We start from the raw sequence: 18935 nt of genomic DNA on the forward strand, positions 1-18935 counted from the left end.
GCGAATGCGATGAACAAGATTCGCAGGGGGCAGACAAAACATTCGGTAGCCTTTCGTGTTTGTATGATGCTCCTGGCCGATGAAAAGAACATTGGCGGTAAACGCACGAACCGACTGCGATCTTCCAAGTCCTCTGGAACGCATTACCCTTGCGACAAGAAGCGAGAGTGGACACAGTATTCGTTACGGCGGCATAGGTTTTGCGAGATTGTGAGCAGAGGCGTGGCCAGGGGAGGGAGTCTATGGAGCGAGGGGGGGGGGGGCTCATGGGCCTTAGACCCGTTCCACTAGGGTCGAGCGCAGCCCTTTCACTGCGGCACTGCTGAATATCTTGCCGCAATCTACTGATCAGGCGAACAATGTTGTCAGCAAACCTCAGGCTGCCATGGACGATCTTGGTCTCACAGACTGCCGTATGTCGAGCCCAGCAGAGCGATCTTGATCTCACAGACTGGCGTGCATCGAGCCCAGCAGTAAGTTAATAACAGTCAGCGGGCAGCCCGTTGACAAAGTACGGTCCGCAGCTGAGACAACCGTGCGAGGCACCAGGGTAAACCAACATCGGTGATGCATAGGTACTGCACCTATTGGCGTTTGCGTAAAATCTGTTGTTCTATACGTAGTGCGTAGCTACAGCTAATGGGGCTGGGGCTCGCTCGACAAAAGGGGATTAAACCCCGTCGCAAATCCTGGTAAGATCCATCGTCAATCCCGGCAGCGGCCTTGTTTGTGATATGTGCTCCTTGGCTTTGGATAAGAGGCGTTGGCTGTTGAGGAGGGCTGCTCGGTCATGGTGTCGCGGCTGTGACTAGATCAATAGTTTATATTTTTGCCGCTAGATGGGTCCCTTGCTCCCCTGTTCCGCGCCGTCCTCTGCTGTTTTCGGGTAAAGTGGCCTGAGGCTCGAACACTGCAATGCAACTGAATGGGGTCAATACTTAACTGAATATAACTGCTTGATGCAAGAGAGCTGTTGAATGGAGTCACTTGCGGTGCAAGTTACAGGGGGGCAGGAGAGGGAGAGGGGAAGAGGGGAGGGAAGGGTTTGGGTGAGAGCGAGAACGGAAATATTTATCGGGGAAATCCAGTTCAGCTGGGTTTGTGAACAAAGCGAATGCCAGCTTCAAAGCACCTCGGTTCTCAAGAAAGAATGTGATGAGCCGGCTTTGCGGGTGTGGACATATGGCAAGACGAACAACAAAGATGCGAACTGTGGTTAACTCTAAGAATGCTCACAGCATTGTATTCACCTGCCATCGGCGTCAGGTTCCTTGTGTGCGCTATCGGATAACCCTCAAATATCTTATTCGTTCGCCACCTGTCCAAAAAGACCCCAAGGTTTGTCTGTGACCATCTTAAAGCCGAATTGAATTAGATCAGCTTCCGCTCCGCTCCTCTGTTTGACTCCGGTCGCCGTCCAGCTGCGGATGGTCTGCCGTGGTCGGACGCGGTCTGATGTGGCCTGATGTCCCATCAAGACTGTCGCCGTCCAGCTGCGGATGGTCTGCCGTGGTCGGACGCGGTCTGATGTGGCCTGATGTCCCATCAAGACTGTCGCCGTCCAGCTGCGGATGGTCTGCTGTGGTCGGACGCGGTCTGATGTGGCCTGATGTCCCATCAAGACTGTCGCCGTCCAGCTGCGGATGGTCTGCCGTGGTCGGACGCGGTCTGATGTGGCCTGATGTCCCATCAAGACTGTCGCCGTCCAGCTGCGGATGGTCTGCCGTGGTCGGACGCGGTCTGATGTGGCCTGATGTCCCATCAAGACTGTCGCCGTCTAGCTGCGGATGGTCTGCTGTGGTCGGACGCGGTCTGATGTGGCCTGATGTCCCATCAAGACTGTCGCCGTCCAGCTGCGGATGGTCTGCCGTGGTCGGACGCGGTCTGATGTGGCCTGATGTCCCATTAAGACTGTTGCCGTCCAGCTGCGGATGGTCTGCTGTGGTCGGACGCGGTCTGATGTGGCCTGATGTCCCATCAAGACTGTCGCCGTCCAGCTGCGGATGGTCTGCTGTGGTCGGACGCGGTCTGATGTGGCCTGATGTCCCATCAAGACTGTCGCCGTCCTGCTGCGGATGGTCTGCCGTGGTCGGACGCGGTCTGATGTGGCCTGATGTCCCATTAAGACTGTTGCCGTCCAGCTGCGGATGGTCTGCCGTGGTCGGACGCGGTCTGATGTGGCCTGATGTCCCATCAAGACTGTCGCCGTCCAGCTGCGGATGGTCTGCTGTGGTCGGACGCGGTCTGATGTGGCCTGATGTCCCATCAAGACTGTCGCCGTCCAGCTGCGGATGGTCTGCCGTGGTCGGACGCGGTCTGATGTGGCCTGATGTCCCATCAAGACTGTTGCCGTCCAGCTGCGGATGGTCTGCCGTGGTCGGACGCGGTCTGATGTGACCTGATGTCCCATCAAGACTGTCGCCGTCCAGCTGCGGATGGTCTGCCGTGGTCGGACGCGGTCTGATGTGGCCTGATGTCCCATCAAGACTGTCGCCGTCCAGCTGCGGATGGTCTGCTGTGGTCGGACGCGGTCTGATGTGGCCTGATGTCCCATCAAGACTGTCGCCGTCCAGCTGCGGATGGTCTGCTGTGGTCGGACGCGGTCTGATGTGGCCTGATGTCCCATCAAGACTGTCGCCGTCCAGCTGCGGATGGTCTGCTGTGGTCGGACGCGGTCTGATGTGGCCTGATGTCCCATCAAGACTGTCGCCGTCCAGCTGCGGATGGTCTGCTGTGGTCGGACGCGGTCTGATGTGGCCTGATGTCCCATCAAGACTGTCGCCGTCCAGCTGCGGATGGTCTGCCGTGGTCGGACGCGGTCTGATGTGGCCTGATGTCCCATTAAGACTGTTGCCGTCCAGCTGCGGATGGTCTGCTGTGGTCGGACGCGGTCTGATGTGGCCTGATGTCCCATTAAGACTGTTGCCGTCCAGCTGCGGATGGTCTGCTGTGGTCGGACGCGGTCTGATGTGGCCTGATGTCCCATTAAGACTGTTGCCGTCCAGCTGCGGATGGTCTGCCGTGGTCGGACGCGGTCTGATGTGGCCTGATGTCCCATCAAGACTGTCGCCGTCCAGCTGCGGATGGTCTGCTGTGGTCGGACGCGGTCTGATGTGGCCTGATGTCCCATCAAGACTGTCGCCGTCCAGCTGCGGATGGTCTGCTGTGGTCGGACGCGGTCTGATGTGGCCTGATGTCCCATCAAGACTGTCGCTGGTCGTGGGCCTGCGGGGCCAGCTAACCAGCTGGGGTCAAGGTCGCGCCGGTGCCGGCAGGGGGCGAGGGCTCAGGACCAGCCCTGCCAGATAGCCCCCGCCCAGAGGAGGCGAGATGCTCCCTCACGGTCTGGTGTTTGTCGGCCGGTGGTGACTGACTAGATATGTTTATATATGTTGAGAGCTTCTGTTGTGGCTGCTTCAAACCTAGTGCAACCAAGGCCGAGCTTGGAAGGTGGTGAGACAAGTAAAATAAAAACGAAATTATGACTAGCAGCTGATAATCAAGTAAGGTTGCGCACGCATTTGGGGCAAGCAACATAAATTATTGCAGTGGTTTTACGTGAGCAAACTGCACTCGTTTACAAATCTCAACTAGCCTATAACTGCTACCCTATTTGGGACCGTTTAGGATATTATCAGGGTCAAACGACGAACAGTGAGCAATACACTGCACATGCATTTTGCAAAATAGAAACACAAGTTTCTGTGGCCATCACTGTTAATATGCGGCCGAAGCTAAATTTGCTCTGGAAGAGTACGGTCAATGCATCCCGCCAACTTTTGAAAGCAGGCTGCCCTGATCACATGATGTTCCAGTGCTGATGATCGTTGCTACGGCCGTTTGGTCGCATGGGTCACGAGGTGTGAAGGGCTTGCAGGGTCGAGTGTGTCCTGATTGGCAGTTCGACGGTGGCCACACAGGTGCAGGACCAGGTATGTTGGCGCCAGACGCTCCGCCGCCGTGACGCAGGACTGCGGAGCCCCTTCCGGATTCTGCCCGGCCAGTAAACTCGAGCGTGCTAACATTGGCGGGATAGGCGTAAACACTCAGCTGGGGGGCATCCGGGCGGCGGCTGGAGTCTGTCCGCGGCTGGAGTCTGGAGCCCGCTCAGGAATCTGTCCCTGGCGGTGTGGCCGGGCTTGGCTCGCAGGCCCCGTATGTAGGCCGCGCTTCCCACGGCAGTCTGGTCCAGTCACCCCTTCACACGGCAGTTTGACCCGGTCACCTCTTCACACGGCAGTCTGGTCCGGTCACCTCTTCACACGGCAGTTTGACCCGGTCACCTCTTCACGCGGCAGTCTGACCCGGTCGCCTCTTCCCATGGCAGTCTGACCCGGTCACCTCTTCACACGGCAGTTTGACCCGGTCACCTCTTCACACGGCAGTCTGACCCGGTCACCTCTCCCCACGTCAGTCTGACCCTGCCACCTCTTCACACGGCAGCCTGACCCGGTCACCTCTTCAATCTGCAGCGGAGGCGTCGCTGGAGTCATTGGGTCACGCGCCCGCTGCTTGCATGATGAGTTGGGATCGACCGTGTGATGTTGACGTGAGAGGCGCGGGTGGTGCGGGATCCAGTAGAAAGAGCGTCTGACTGGGCTCAGGCGCAGTGTACATGCACTTTGTCATTGCGGAGGGACGCTGTGGACCATGGTCTGTGCGTCCGTTGAACTGCGGGCCGGCCGAACTAGCATACAAGCCGACAGATGCGGCTCTGGGCGCATCAGAATTGCACACGTTATGCTGCTTGTTTGGTGTTGCTTCTGTGATCTCCGGTTTGGGATACCAGAACGGCATGCTCTTTTGGTTGCTCTCTTGGCTGCTACTGGTGAAAAACAAGGTTTCCCTTAAGTGAAAAATATGTTCTACCCTTTGGCGCCATCACGTTTAAGTGCAGGGTCATAGAGCGGGAGCGGGGAGCTGGGAGCAGGGTATAAGAGCGGGGTACACTGACAATATGGGAACCTGAACCTGCAGGAGATGTGCCGAAAATCAGCTAGTCCAAACTGCGTTTTGATGCACTGAACAGTTCAGTGAATATCTACTGAAACCAGAAGGCGGTGCACTAACTGCCCTTGCCTGGTGCCCGCGGCTTCGATGCCGAGCGGTCGTCGAGCTCGTGCGGCATGTAACCAGCCCTACGGCTCACACACGTCAATCTGCGCCGTGTCGTTCCCGGGCGGTCTGGCCGGGCAGTTGACTCCGCCGTGTCGTTCCCGGGCGGTCTGGCCGGGCAGTTGACCCCGCCGTGTCGTTCCCGGGCGGTCTGGCCGGACAGTTGACTCCGCCGTGTCGTTCCCGGGCGGTCTGGCCGGACAGTTGACCCCGCCGTGCCGTTCCCGGGCGGTCTGGCCGGGCAGTTGACCCCGCCGTGTCGTTCCCGGGCGGTCTGGCCGGGCAGTTGACCCCGCCGTACTGAGCTTTTAATGACACGTCGTCGCTCCACGGCTTTATTGCAAAATACACCGAGCACACCAAGACGTGGCGGATGATACTGACGACGCTTATAAAAATATACAGATCAGTGTGCGCACACGAGGTCGACACGGTACACAAAAAGCAATTACAAAAGTCTGTCTCCGCCACTGGGGCTGCCGTCTGTTGGTGGACGTATGAGGTGAGTGTAATCATGTGGATTAGACATCCGCCAAGCGAGGAGAGTTCTGAGAAACGTGGCAGCCTTGTGCGTCAGTGTCTACTCCGCATTTCCGCCAGTGAATTCTCCAACCGCGGCCGTGTGTTATAATACCTGATGGCTGATGCATCAGAGACAGTAACACCTGACGACGGCGGGAAAATAAGCTGGCCGAGGCGCCGCGAAAATGCCAACTCCCTAGACGAGGACGATGATCAGCAAAAGTTGCCCATCCGTCATAGAATGCCTCGTTCTAATCATGCTATAAAGCTGGGACACAGTCTTCTTTGGGGGCGTTTTAACGGTGCTTATGCAGAGATGGCCAGCCCGAACTACACTAGGTAAGCCACTTCTAGGCTGGGGAGAGGGAAGGCATGACAGCGGAGGCTCGTTGAGACACAAGGTGAGTCTTTTCGCACACATTTGCGCTGCAAGACAGCTTTATCAGCAATTTTCAGGAAGGATAACTGGGTCTCACAGGAAGAATTACTGCAACAGGAAGTAAAAGATACGGTTATCATCAAAGCAAGCTTTTCGTAATATCAAAATAAACGAAATGAAAGCAACTGAGCAATAAGGCTTCTGAGGTTGTTCAGTGTGAGTCATTTTGTGTAAAATCTTTACTGCTACTTGAAAATGTCGTCTTCATCTGAGCCACATGCACATCCAATAGCACCGGCTTGTTCTTAACGATGTTCAGGATGATGATGTAACACGAACGGATTCATTATTCGCACTTTCGCGCTCGTCTGCTGCACTAGCATGCACACTTCTGCCCGTGTGCGTGTGGTTCATTGGGTTTTCACAACGTGCTAAGCTGCTAGGCCTATATAGCGTCGTCTGCCCCTTGCCCAAACAAGAAGATAGCACCGTGGGGAATCGAATCCAGTAACTCTGGTCTCCAGACGCGCACCGCAACCACCGCCCTATCAGCACCCCTCCACTTCTGCTTCTGAGTTGATTAAATTGTCAGTCAATTTGAGTCTTAAAGCCTCTACTGATTCTTGAAGCCAGTCAGAATCACTTGTAACAGATATCTCGTGTACATACTAACACACCAGACGAGCACGACTGTCCGAACAACCCCGTGACACATTCCATCCATGACACAAACACCTCGTCTCATTTCTTCCTCAAGGTCATGATAGTGCTGGTTTCACTTATCTAAGCCGATGAGGACACTTGGCGTTAAAATTTCGGGCTTCCTGGCACCTGCTAAGCATACTGGAAAAAACTACGTGACAGCAACTATCGCCGACTCTCACCCAGCCGACATCGTGCAAAACGCGGTAAGAATGCGAACAGCGGCACAAGCTGAATGTCTACAGCACTGAGCCGCACAGAAGTCCTCGTGGCAAAAGTGCCTGCACTGGCATGCGCTCCACTGACAACGGATCCCCGCAGTCCAGAGAACCCAGCTCTCGACGGAGAAAATCAATGTCTCCCGGCTGACTGCGGTCTGGCAGAGGCGATCCCAGCGAGCTCCACCGGGGAGGCCGTCCAAGATCTCCCCGTTCGCACCCTGCTGTGCTGGAATTGCCCTTGCAAGTAACCAATTTGGAAATTTGTTTGAGGAGAGGCTCCATTGCGCTATGATTCGACGGCTTGAGGAGAGAGGCTCCATTGCGCTATGATCCGACGCCTTTGGCTGTAAAGGTCAACGGTCACGTGGGTTCGGCAGATCGCAGGTGGTGTCCCTTGGCTCTCTCTGGCAATAGCTGAGACAGATCGCAGGTGGTGTCCCCTGGCTCTCTCTGGCATTGGGTGCGGTAGACTGAAGCAACGGCGCTTTTGATGGCATACAGAATGGTATGATGAAGCGCTTTGACGCTTCAAGCAAGAGCTTCGACAATATCGAGACGTCGCTGCTTTTTTCCTCCTACTGCACGCAATCTAAGTAGTCTTCCCTTACACGGATGTTACTTTGATTGGTCATCGCTCCTTGGCACACCGCACGAAGACAACCTGAATCGGCAAATTTTTACGCGCGCGTTTCGTTTCCCTGCTGCTCTAGCGGGTTTTCTACTTGAACGCATGCCGCGTGAAGGTGATGCACGCTTCGGTGACAACTGCCGACAATGCGATGTCTGAATGACTATGCTAGACGTTGCCTTTGTCTACCACATTGCATTATAACCGCCGGCTGGAGCTGTCTCATGGTAATGAGACTTTGAAAACTAGCGTGAAGATTTTTAAGTTTGCCAGAACATACTGAAGGAGAAGGGCGGATCAGACAAGGAAATCCACGTTACTTAAAAGAACTAAACACACAAAAGCGGAACCCAGCTATGAAGATTGGTAGCATGCGAGTGCAGTATATGAACACATAACACAAACCAATGTTCCACAACTCAAACCTTACATTAAAGCGCCGCTGGTATGTGCCGACCGACTCCAGCTGACCAGCCAGCTCACCCGGGAAACGGTCAAAACTGCTGACCTGAAACGACCTCTTAGTCAATATCACACGCAAACCTGAAACTAGCTGCCGCGCTGGGCCTCAGCGAGAGAGGGCCCGTGTTTCAAAAGGCAAACGAGTTCCGGCGATGAGTTGAGTTCCTATGAAGGCCATTCAAAGTCGCATATATACGAGATGCCACGGGCCGCATATATACGAGATGCCACGGGCTACGATACATGTGCTCATCCAGCCACATCTGTGTTTTGCTTTTGGCATACAGGGCTGTGATAATGCACCAAGAGCTTATGAGTATGTGTGCAACCAATTTTGGTTCAATTGTCCATATGCTTGTGAAATGTAGTTGCGCAGGGCGCCGACCACTTAAAAGGCGGCTTTAACCTCACTTATTTGCAAGTGAAGGCGGCACGCGTAACTTAACAGTCTCTAGTTCTAATGAAAGCGTCCTGAGTTGCCGGCGTGAATACGCATTGAAGTGCGTCAAAGCAATGCAGCTTTGCGTGTCAAAAGTACGTCGCGCTGGCGGATGGGATCGGAACGGCGGCCAAATATGACCAACTTCAATGTACACCGTACGCACAATGAGACGCAGACGCAGCCTGCCACGCGTGTGTCACTATGTACAGTGTATGCACCACTCTTCCATGTCCCCCCCATCCCCCTGCGCTCGATATCAAACGCTCAACGTACAAAGTGGTCGTGTATCAAAAGTGTGCGGTACCAAAACCGCGCCAACCGCTGTGTAAAACACGAGCTCGCCGCCGAGCTCAGCACGGCTCCGTTTCCAGCTCGCCGGGTCCAGCTGGTTCCTGGCCAGGGACCAGCTGCCGCCGGATCCGGACGTTCCCTCGAAGAGTGGCCCATGAGGCGGCTGGGTCCCTCCTCAGCGTCGATCAGTTTTGACTCTCGCCTCATCGCCGCACACGTACCACACCGTGCGGTCGCGAAGCAGCAGCGGTACGCCCACTGGATGGTGCGCCGACGCACGCGGCACGCCCTGGACGTGCGCCGGCCGATCAGACGCACGCCAAACAGCAGTGCTGAGATCATTCTCACCCCTCAATCACAGGGTGCACACGTGGCACTGACTGCTTCAATCGACAGCTTCAGCCGGTTGCAACGTATTCCATCGTGTATCCTGCTTCTTCTCCACTCCTGCGCTCTCACTATCCCCTGTGGCTACTTCACCTCGAAGGTCTTCATTCCAGCATTCCACATCTCCACCCACATTGCCACCGTCTTGTTTCCCGGCTGTCGGTCGTCAGCGGACCTCCGGAAGACCAGAAGATAACAGAGTGGACAGGCGCATCCGAAACTCCGGCAGTGCCGGCAGCACCACGGACAGCGGTCGAGGCACCTCGCCAGCCACCGCATGCGTGCCGTCCGGATATCGACCACGTCGCATGGATCGGTGTGGCACCAGCTACATATCGCAACTTTCCTTCTCGGGTTCGAACAAAGGCCAAGTTTGCGCGGGTGCGCACTACACGCGACGCGTGCACCAGATGTTAACCAGACACGCACCAGCCACCGAGGAGCGTCGCAGTTGACTTGGTCGGAAGGCTCCAGCGCCGCCCTGGACCCAAATCCGGCCTGGAGTAAGGCTCGTCTCCCACAGTGCCTGCCGCTTCCTGCTCCGGACGGACGGCTAACTCCACAGTCCACATCACCCGGCGCTGTCCCCGCTTCCCGTCGGCACCACTGGCATCGCTGACCGTACAGAAGCCGCTCGCGCCGGCGCTCGGTGACCGCCGCCTCCACCGCCGACCGACGGAAGACCGCTGCTCCGGCCGACACGCCGCCACACCTGCGGCAGGCCCTACAGCTTGTCGTAGGCCGGCGGCGGGCTCTCCGCCAGCGGCGCCGGCAGCAGCAGCGCCTCGTGGTACGGCGGAGGCGCGGCGGTGGGCGCCGGCTCGGTCTCGCTCTGGCGCGCGCCGCTATCGCCGCAGCTGGCCGGCACGCGCGGAGCACTGTCCCGCACGCGCTTCTTGAACAGCAGCACCGAGAAGCGCACGAAGAACAGCAGCAGGCAGAAGAAGAACAGCAGCATCACGAGGAAGATGATGCCCGTGAGCTCGTTCTGCTCGTCGTGAACGTCGTGCACGTCGTGACCGATGTACATCTTGGCGAGGGAGAGTGTGAAGATGACGAGGATGGTGACGACCACGATGCAGCAGCAGGACTGGCATCTGGCGAGCATCGATAGGGTCAGGGAAGCCGTCCGGGAGGGCTCCATGGGGGAGGGGGAGACAGGGCGCAAGGGAGCGACAGACAGTTGGTGAACACCAGTCGCCCAGGAGATGACGAGGAGGACATGTCACAGAGGGCACAAGCGCGATCAGCGAGTCGGAAGGACGAGTCCGTTGGGTCAGATGAAGCGACAGGCAGAAAATTCCAGAGCCGGCGAAAGCCGGGGCTAGCTAGAGGACAGCCATGGGGTCAGAAGGAAGTCTGGCTGGAAACTGTGGGGTAGGGGAGACTGAGAGACATCCATGATTTAGGGGGGACGTACAGTGTCATTCGCATAGGGCCAGAGGAAAGACAAAATGGCACAACGGACGAGGTACATCCAGGGAACTGATAACATCGCACGGATAGGTGCGTCTGTAGATAAATGTCTAGCGAAGACCTGTTGGGAGAGAACCGTGGGAGGAGCAAGGAGTACATACGGAGGAATGCTCAGAAATCTATCAGGAGCTTTAAAAGACAGCCAGACAACAACTTGGTTTTTAAGACCTTTCGTCAAAAATGGATGGTACCGTGTCATGTTCATGGTGTTTGGGTACAATGATAAAGTCCTCCACACGTGCGTTCCAAAAGTTGGAACATTTCAAGCCAAACGAAGTAAACAGTTAAAACAAAATAGGTTTTCGGCATCGAGATCTCCCATCTGTTACGCCTTAAAAGCGCTCATAGCGGATTATCAGCTGGATCATGAAAATGCGGTGACGTTCATGCGACGACTGGGATGTGTGGAGTCGCTGATTAAAGCCCGTGTTTGATAGCAAAGCAGGAACTTGTCAGGTTCAACGTGTCATTCCGCGATGTTCCCTGGTGGGGAGGCAACACCACATATCGACGTTGGTACAGTCTCTCCTCGGGGAAAGCCTGGCGGTCGTTCGTGTGGTGCAACAGGTGTGTAGCTGTCAACTGTTCATGTTCATCATAAAGGCGATGCCAAAAATTAAACTGCTGGATCCGTACGCCTGTACCGGCCGGTGCCGATGGGTTTCATTAATGCGTTGGAAAGTGCCTCTCACGATAATTTAACGGCCAGTAGTGCGCGAAAGCGGCACTGGCGTGCTAACTCACGGATCACATGACTTGACAATTGGCTGACTACATTTTGAATTGAATCAGGAAACGCGACGCACGTCATCTTCAGCCCTGCTTTCTCACCAGCAGCTACAGACGCCGTGTTGGCGCCCAGCGGCCATAGCGCAAACGAGTTTAAACCCAGTTCCCACGAGCAAGCGAAGGCCGCTAGGCACTCAACCGTCACGCCACTAAATCAACCATTGGGCCATTACGCCCCCCCCCCCCCCCACCACCCCTGCTGGAAATCGCCAATACGCACTAGCGATCATCAATGCATCTGGATCTGGCGACACTTTTACTGTTAGGGAAATGGAGACGGAAAAACGCAACAGCGTTCGGCTGATGGTGGCTGCGAACAACAGGACCCTGCGCACGTGGGATTCTCAAGGCCAAAGCCGTCTCGGTTTAAGTCACAGCGCCTCGTGTTGGAGATAGGTTTCGAAGCAAGTAACATCGGCCGCCTTCCAGCCGAAGACCGGCACACCTACGGATCCGGCAGTCCTCAGTTCCTCGCCAGCTGCAGCCGCTACATACACCTGCGCTGTGGAGTTGATGCCACGTCCTCAGCTGGTGTGGCTGCTGAGATCTAGCCAGTCTTTCAAAAAGTACCAAAACGGGCGGATCTTTCGTTTAAACGCGACATTGCGCGCTGGCTTTCACACCCTTCTATTTTTCTCAAAGATTTAGTCCAAACCTTTTGAATGGATGGATTTCTCGGATCAGAGGTCACACCCAGTAGAGGTTGTTGTGTGATCCCTGACCTTTACTAAGCGATAGAAAAATACAGGTCAACTGTAAAGCTTGGCGTCGAAACTTTTATGGTGCCGCCATGGTGGGCCCTGTCTGTCCTATCCTCTTGCGTCACCTGACCTTCAGCATGGCCGTTGCCACCGGCCGCAGGCCATACATGTGGAGGCAGGGAGCTAGAATCGCTTTTGAACTAGGGTGGGAGTAAAAAATTCCATCGCAAAAAGACCTGCGGGAGTGAAAAGATCAATTCACAAAATATGGAGCTTATGCTAGTGACTGATGCCTCAGCAAACAAAGACATCTATTTCCAGTTGGCATGGACGTAATATCAGGAACCTGACAAAACCATTTCGTTTTTTAACATCCTAGGCTATTAAAGTGAAGCAGAATACATTAACACGCGCTCCCGAATGGTTTCTGAACGGCGCGGCATAGTTGCGCCAAATTTTGCAGAGCTGTAGAAAATTGCATAGCAGATCGTTTGGTCACACAAATTTTAGATGTACCTTGTAAGGTCGCTGACCTATAACATGTCAGTCAGCCCATGGTTTCAGCGAAGGGAGTTTTTAGGGAATCGTTCAATCTGATACAACGGGGTGTTTGACGAAGACGTACATCTCTGAAATGCTTTCTTAGGCACCACAAATATTGAATGAGCACATTACGTTGACCTAAGTTCAAATATGATGGTCAGACCAAGGTCAAAACCAACCTGATTTATTGCTTTAGGGCTTGCTGTATGGAATAGTTTCGGGTACTCAATTCGAATCTATTGACAGCAGGAACCGCATTATGCATCTTCAACCGTCTTCGTAGAGGTCAGAACAGGCCATTGACCTAAGATGACCCGGGTCGAACGTTTTGCTTTAGGAACATACTGCCTAGCGCAATCTTTGTCGCTTATTCAAATGCAAATTTGTGTATGAAATGCGTGCAAGTTTGCAGTTGGAGCATCTTGCAGAGAAATTGGTCAAAATTTTAGGGGCCAGATGGTACCTCTAAAGACAATCGAAAAGGAAGGAAGGATAAAGTGGTATCACACCAGTATGATATCAAGAAAAACAAAAATAGCTAAATAAATATAAAGACTGGCATCTTTCTCCATAATTTTGTAATCAGCTGATTTGACTTAAAATCTGTTAAAGCAAGTGCTCAATTGGTGATATTCATCTTGTAACTTTAAATTAGAAGGCATTTCTTGAACTTTTCACTCATGCATTTCGGGAGTGATGCAATTTAGTGGTCAAGTTTCCCGGGAAACAAGAAACGCGTGGAGTAAAATTCTCTACCAGGCCTTGCTGGTGTATACACCAGGCTCTGCTTTCGTGGAGTGGTGATGGGACCAAAAAATGGGGGACGCGTGAAAACCTTGCATTTGGCGCACAGCTGGAGATTCTGATGCATTTCGTAAACAAACCAAACTTAATGCGTGCAAGCGGCTGGGGTCGCTGGGGTTCTTGGGCTTGGAGGTACCTGGCGCCCTTGCTCTGTGCATACATAGACATGACTCAGATGTAGGTGAGGTAGGACATAGCCATAGGTGTCCAGGTTCTGCGGAGCCTCGTTTATGCTTGGTGGTTTCAAGTGAGCTCGGTTTTGGAAGACATCTGAAATCCTCAGAAAGAGAAATAGGGGTTTGGCATGTGCGATTAGGCAATGTCAGGCAAGAGTGAAAAATTCACATAAAATATGAAGAAAAGGAGTGAAAAATTTCTCCTGATAGGGTGTTGCTTCACACCCAAAGTCGGCAATTCTAGGACACTGTGTGGAGGGCGCCTAAAGCGACTCGATCTCGCCCCGCCACGGGTGGCTGGATCGGAAGACAAGCACTCTAGCCAACTGAGCTTCAGGACGAACAAATCGCTAGCAACTCAATTAAGGGGGACGGTCACATCGGTCAGCATTTAACCAAGGCCATTTTCCGTTTTTTTCCTCCGCAGGTATAGGTTGTTCTCGTGGCACTACGAAGCCGGATCTTCAATATCAGGTCCAGTTACGAGCAGTATCATTCAGACTTCACGCAATTTGAATAGCATCCTTTTCCAAAGCAATCGACTGAGGAATAAGAAATCGGAACGAAATTCCTATGGTACAAGAAAACACCGGTTGGCAAAACAGTTTGCATGCAAATAACCACATGTTTATGCAGCACATCTGGTAAAGAATCGCTGCTCTTGTTGCTGGAAGCTTCACAAACGTGCCATCGGCCTTCGTAAAAATATCATTTTCAAGAGACTAGGATAGTCCGGCCGGGCCACTGACAATGCTCTCCTAGTTTAAATAAGTCTCACTCGGCCTGTGGTCCTGACCGGAACAATAGACTAAACTGAAGTACAGCTATCAAGGTGCTGTAAGCAATGGGTTAGCAAAAAATATGTGATACGCATGTCACTATAATTATATGAGACACACTGACTTCAAAGATGTTCGATTCGCGGCTTCTGGGAGCGGTAGGAGGCCGACCGTAAAGCATCCCTGACAGACGGCGAACCTGAAATCGCCATCCTTGCACATTATGGTAGATCAGATAAACCGAAAGCCGCCTCGCGGTGGCACGCCTGGTCTCTGTGACGCTCAGTCCAGGCGAGGTCTGCTCGTGGTGGCACACCTGGACTCTGCGACACCCAGTCCAAGCGGGGTCTGCTCGCGGTGGCACACCTGGTCTCTGCAGCGCTCAGCCCAGGCGAGGTCTGCCTTTAAGAGCTCGGCAGCTCATGAAGCACATCAGGACTCGTTTAAAATCAACATTGGAAGGGAACAGCCATGCATGGTAACGCAACGTTTTAAAACATTAGGCAGCGGTAATCTAGTCTCCACTGCAACCAGCAGAACGACTGAACATTGGAGCCAATGGTGACGAGAGAACGGCTGAAGATCGGAGCCGATGGTGACGAGAGGACGACTGGAGATTCCGGCCAATGGTGACAAGAGAGCGGCTGGAGATCAGAGCCCATGGTGGCGAGAAAAGAGCTGAAGACCGGAGCCGCTGGTGACAGGAGAACGGCTGGAGATCAAAGCCAGTGAAGGTAGGAGGACGGCTGGAGATCGGAACCGATGGTGACGAGAGAACGGCTGGAGATCGGAGCTAAAGGTGACGAGAGAACGGTTGGAGATCGAAGCCAGTGGTGATGAGAGAACGGCTAGAGATCGGAGCCGACGGTGATGAGAGAACAGCTGGAGATCGGAGCCGGTGGTGACAACAGAACGGCTGGAGATCAGAGCCGCTGGCGACGAGAGAACGGCTGGAGATCGGAGCCGCTGGTGACGAAAGTGAGCTGCTGGACTCAGCTTCGTTTAGTGGCGATGGATGTAGATGATTCGGTGAGTGTTCCAACCACCACTGACTATTTCATTTCTCCCAGATTACGGCGAGAGAGGAAAGGGATCTGGCGTAGGCCTTATGGGTCGGCTAGAAATGTCGGGTCGAGATAATACTTCAAGGAATACTTCACACAGTTACTATTCGCGCTTCTTTTAATCATTATTAACACTTTTCACAGTTATCTGTGATTATCAACATAGAAGAAAAGGGCTCGCGGAAGCTTTCCTGCAAGCTTCTCATAACTTAGAGTCAGATGCTGGAAAAATGTGCATGTGTTCGTTACGACCGGGTGCAGCTGATTAGCATAGTGTGGCACGGGCACATTCTCATGGCTGAAGGGTGCAGTGAGTAAAGGAGACCTTACAGACGACAACCTGTAATAGGGCGGTGGCACTGCAGCCAAACTCGGTATCGCCTGTACCCGCCCCATATGTGGCACTGGGGTCGCACATCGGCGCGTGCGCGGGCGCTCGGGCGGGAGCCCCGAGCCAAGGCAGCCCTGAGGCCGAGCCGCGGCTGGCGGGCGGGCCGCATGGGCTGCAGCTCCCACGCACACTCCGCATACACGACACGACTGGCGATGCCCTGAGGGGGGACGCATTGCAAACCTGCGACCTGCGATTCCCGTTGCAGCGGACGCACAATACGCACTTCGCACCTTCAATGATGTATGTCTTCTTGGCACGTGCCAATAGGTAACTGTCTTTCTTCCGATGCAGCACCAAAAGACATCCCGCACCGTTTTGCCTTAATTGAAGTCTGTCGAAGTTCATTGCGCGAAGCTCGTGTTGGTGCAGTCTGATGCGGAGGAGCGCCCTGCCTTCTCCGGCACACACGTCAGCAAGTCGGGGGACAATCGCAGAATCGTGCAACCTTAACCTGATGACCAACATATGTGACCCAGCATGCAGAGAACGTCTCGGCACGATGAACATATGGCGTGATGAGTTTGAATACGGGCGTGGTTCCGCTCTACATGATATCATAAAGCCATCTATGTAATGCGGTGTCCAAATCCCCGCCCCAGTTGATCCCGAATGGCCACGTTCCCAGCGAGCACTGCACTGAGTGCCTTCCCGTCGTTTCCAAAGCAGCTAGCTATCAAGCGCTCAGGGTCAGGTCAGGTATTCTCAATGCCCGGTCCAACGGGTTTCGACGAGTCCCTGACGGGGTTCAGCTGCCCCCACCTCTGTCTGCACCTTCCCAGTCGCGATGCCGATGCCGGGGCTGCATCGGAACTCAAACCGCACACAGTTTGGCAGCCCGATGACTGGAACAGTTTGTACGCAGATCCCCCCCCCCCCCCCCCATAACCAGCACCCTTGCCTGACCCGCATCACCATAGCGCCTCGGTCCAAGAAGAGCAGGCTGCACCCATCGGTCACGAGCCCGCCGACAGCTGGACCAGCTGCTGGTTAAGGCGGAACACGAACACGACCCGTCGCCTCTGGCTTGGTTGGTGTTGCTGCTCGAGTGCGTCTAGTAAACTGGGATAGCCAGGATAACCACAGTATTTGCCACTTCTTACTTCTCTCCTTAACCTCGTTATTCTGAAATTACCTAGCCCAGAAGATTACATCACCGAAAACAGCACTGACGTTAGTGCCGTTGTCCTCACAGATATCACCACCGATGTCATCACCGATGTTATCACCGATGTCATCATGGATAACATCACCGAGCCTAGTTGAAGTGCTATGAGGCGAAGCCTTTATCGTCTGACAATCTGCTATTGCGTCAGATGGCAATACAAAACAGCACAATACCTCGTGTTTCAGAAAGAAGTCAAAAATGAATGGAACGGTCCAAAAACCAGGGAATGCAGTTATAAGTTACCCACACTGGCTGAAAAGTCAGCCCACTGGGGTGAGGGAGCGGACTGAAGATGGCTTTGACCGCTGACTGGAGAATCCAGTGATCGAATTCAGTGGAGCCAGAAGAAAATATACCCAGCTTTGGGACCCAAACAAAGATACCATTCAGGCGACGGAGAAGGAGCCAAGGATCCATCATCGGGTAGGGCCTGCAAGGCAATCAAGTGCTAGTGCACCCAATGCGGTAAAAGTAACATTACCCATACGGTTACTTTGTGGACATCTGAGGCAGCGAGAGTGGTTGACTGGCAAGACAGCAGTAGCGCCTGAATGGTAAGGCAACGCGAAGGATCAGTTAGATACGAACTAACGTGAACGCGGGGCAGACAAGACAAGGAGCAGAAAGTTTGCGAAACACGCATCTGTAGATGGAGCATTTGGGACTACCAAGGCACTGCTTGTCAAAAAATCTGATGATCAAATAGGCCACTCGTAGATAGCCGACTCTGTCAATATCTAAGTTGTAGTCTCACAGCGTGCGGATCGCAAATACAAGTCCACCAAGCTGGCGAAAGATGCCTCCATAGATTACTCACCACCGCAGGCGCTGCATTGCGTGTTATCAAGCACACAGTTACCATTAAGTCAAACTCGAAAATCTGTCCCATTAAGCCCCCCGCAGCCAGCAACCTACTTCCTGGCCGGGTCACAGTCGAGGTCATCGGACATTTCGTCCAGAAGGACGGCTGCCTCCAGCTCTGACAGGTCAGGCTGACGTGGTGCCTCCTGATTAGGATCCGCGCGCGCCGCCAGCTGGCGCGACGATTCGCCATTGGCCGCCGGCCGCTGGTGTTCAGCCAATCGGCGCGAAGCCTCGCGCTGTACCGTCGGCACCGGCGGGTACCTGAGGAAGATGTGACCTTGGTCAAGGACGAAGCCCGTGATGACGTCATGGTAAGCAAGGTCATCTTCAGTACGGTGCATACAAATTGGCTGTCTTTAAATGTCCTCACGCTGGCCTAATCCAGCTCGCTCACGTAAGGATATAAGTAAGCAGGCCCTATATTCCAGTCCTCCCAAAAAATCCAACTCTTGGAAAATTATACTTAAAAAGTGGTTTCCCACTGCACGGAGGTTTAAAAGAAAACATGCAACACGATAACAGCTCAAAATAATGCTTGGCACTAGCAGAAGAGAACTAAAAGGCCTACATGGAGACTGCAACGCAATCACATGACAGTTTTTGCGTTTCACCCCAAGAGGCAGTGTGGCGCCCACTCACCGAATTGCCATAAATTGCATTGAATTGACTGACGTGCACATTCATCGATGTGTGACGCTAATACCAGCGTCTCGCTATTGGCAGTTTCTTCTCAAGAACATGACCATTTTCAAAAGCATTCGAAAAAAATATTCGATATTTCGCGTTCAGCTCAAGCAAAACCAAAATCGCTGTTGCATCCCTGGAGGAAATATCTGGTAAAATGTCCCCTTCAACCAAGAGATTTACGTCAGATACTGGACGATTTCACGAGAATGCGATGAAAATACGCAGGAGTTGGCAAACAAATTTAACACCCTCTCCAATGAGGAAAATTCCGCATACGTCCCTGCCTGTGTTGAGCGCTGCTCCGCAATAGGGGCTAAACTCGCTGTCAGTGAGATGCGACGACC

General features: G+C 53.8%; 1 protein-coding gene across 1 annotated transcript in view; it reads right to left on the reverse strand.

Moving 5' to 3' along the window:
• Window positions 1-5446: 5446 nt before the first annotated feature.
• Window positions 5447-18935, reverse strand: part of LOC119090971 (uncharacterized) — a 47830-nt gene continuing 34341 nt past the window's right edge. Inside the window, exons 3-4 of the mRNA XM_037213696.1 lie at window positions 17956-18165; window positions 5447-10246 (exon numbers count right to left, since the gene is read on the reverse strand). Coding sequence (XP_037069591.1) covers window positions 9874-10246; window positions 17956-18165 — 583 coding nt within the window. The 3' untranslated portion in view covers window positions 5447-9873. The remainder of the gene's footprint in view (window positions 10247-17955; window positions 18166-18935) is intronic.

Source organism: Pollicipes pollicipes, unplaced genomic scaffold (assembly GCF_011947565.3).
Source record: "Pollicipes pollicipes isolate AB1234 unplaced genomic scaffold, Ppol_2.1 Scaffold_3216;HRSCAF=3773_pilon_pilon_pilon, whole genome shotgun sequence".
Taxonomy (NCBI): Eukaryota; Metazoa; Arthropoda; class Thecostraca; order Pollicipedomorpha; family Pollicipedidae; genus Pollicipes; species Pollicipes pollicipes.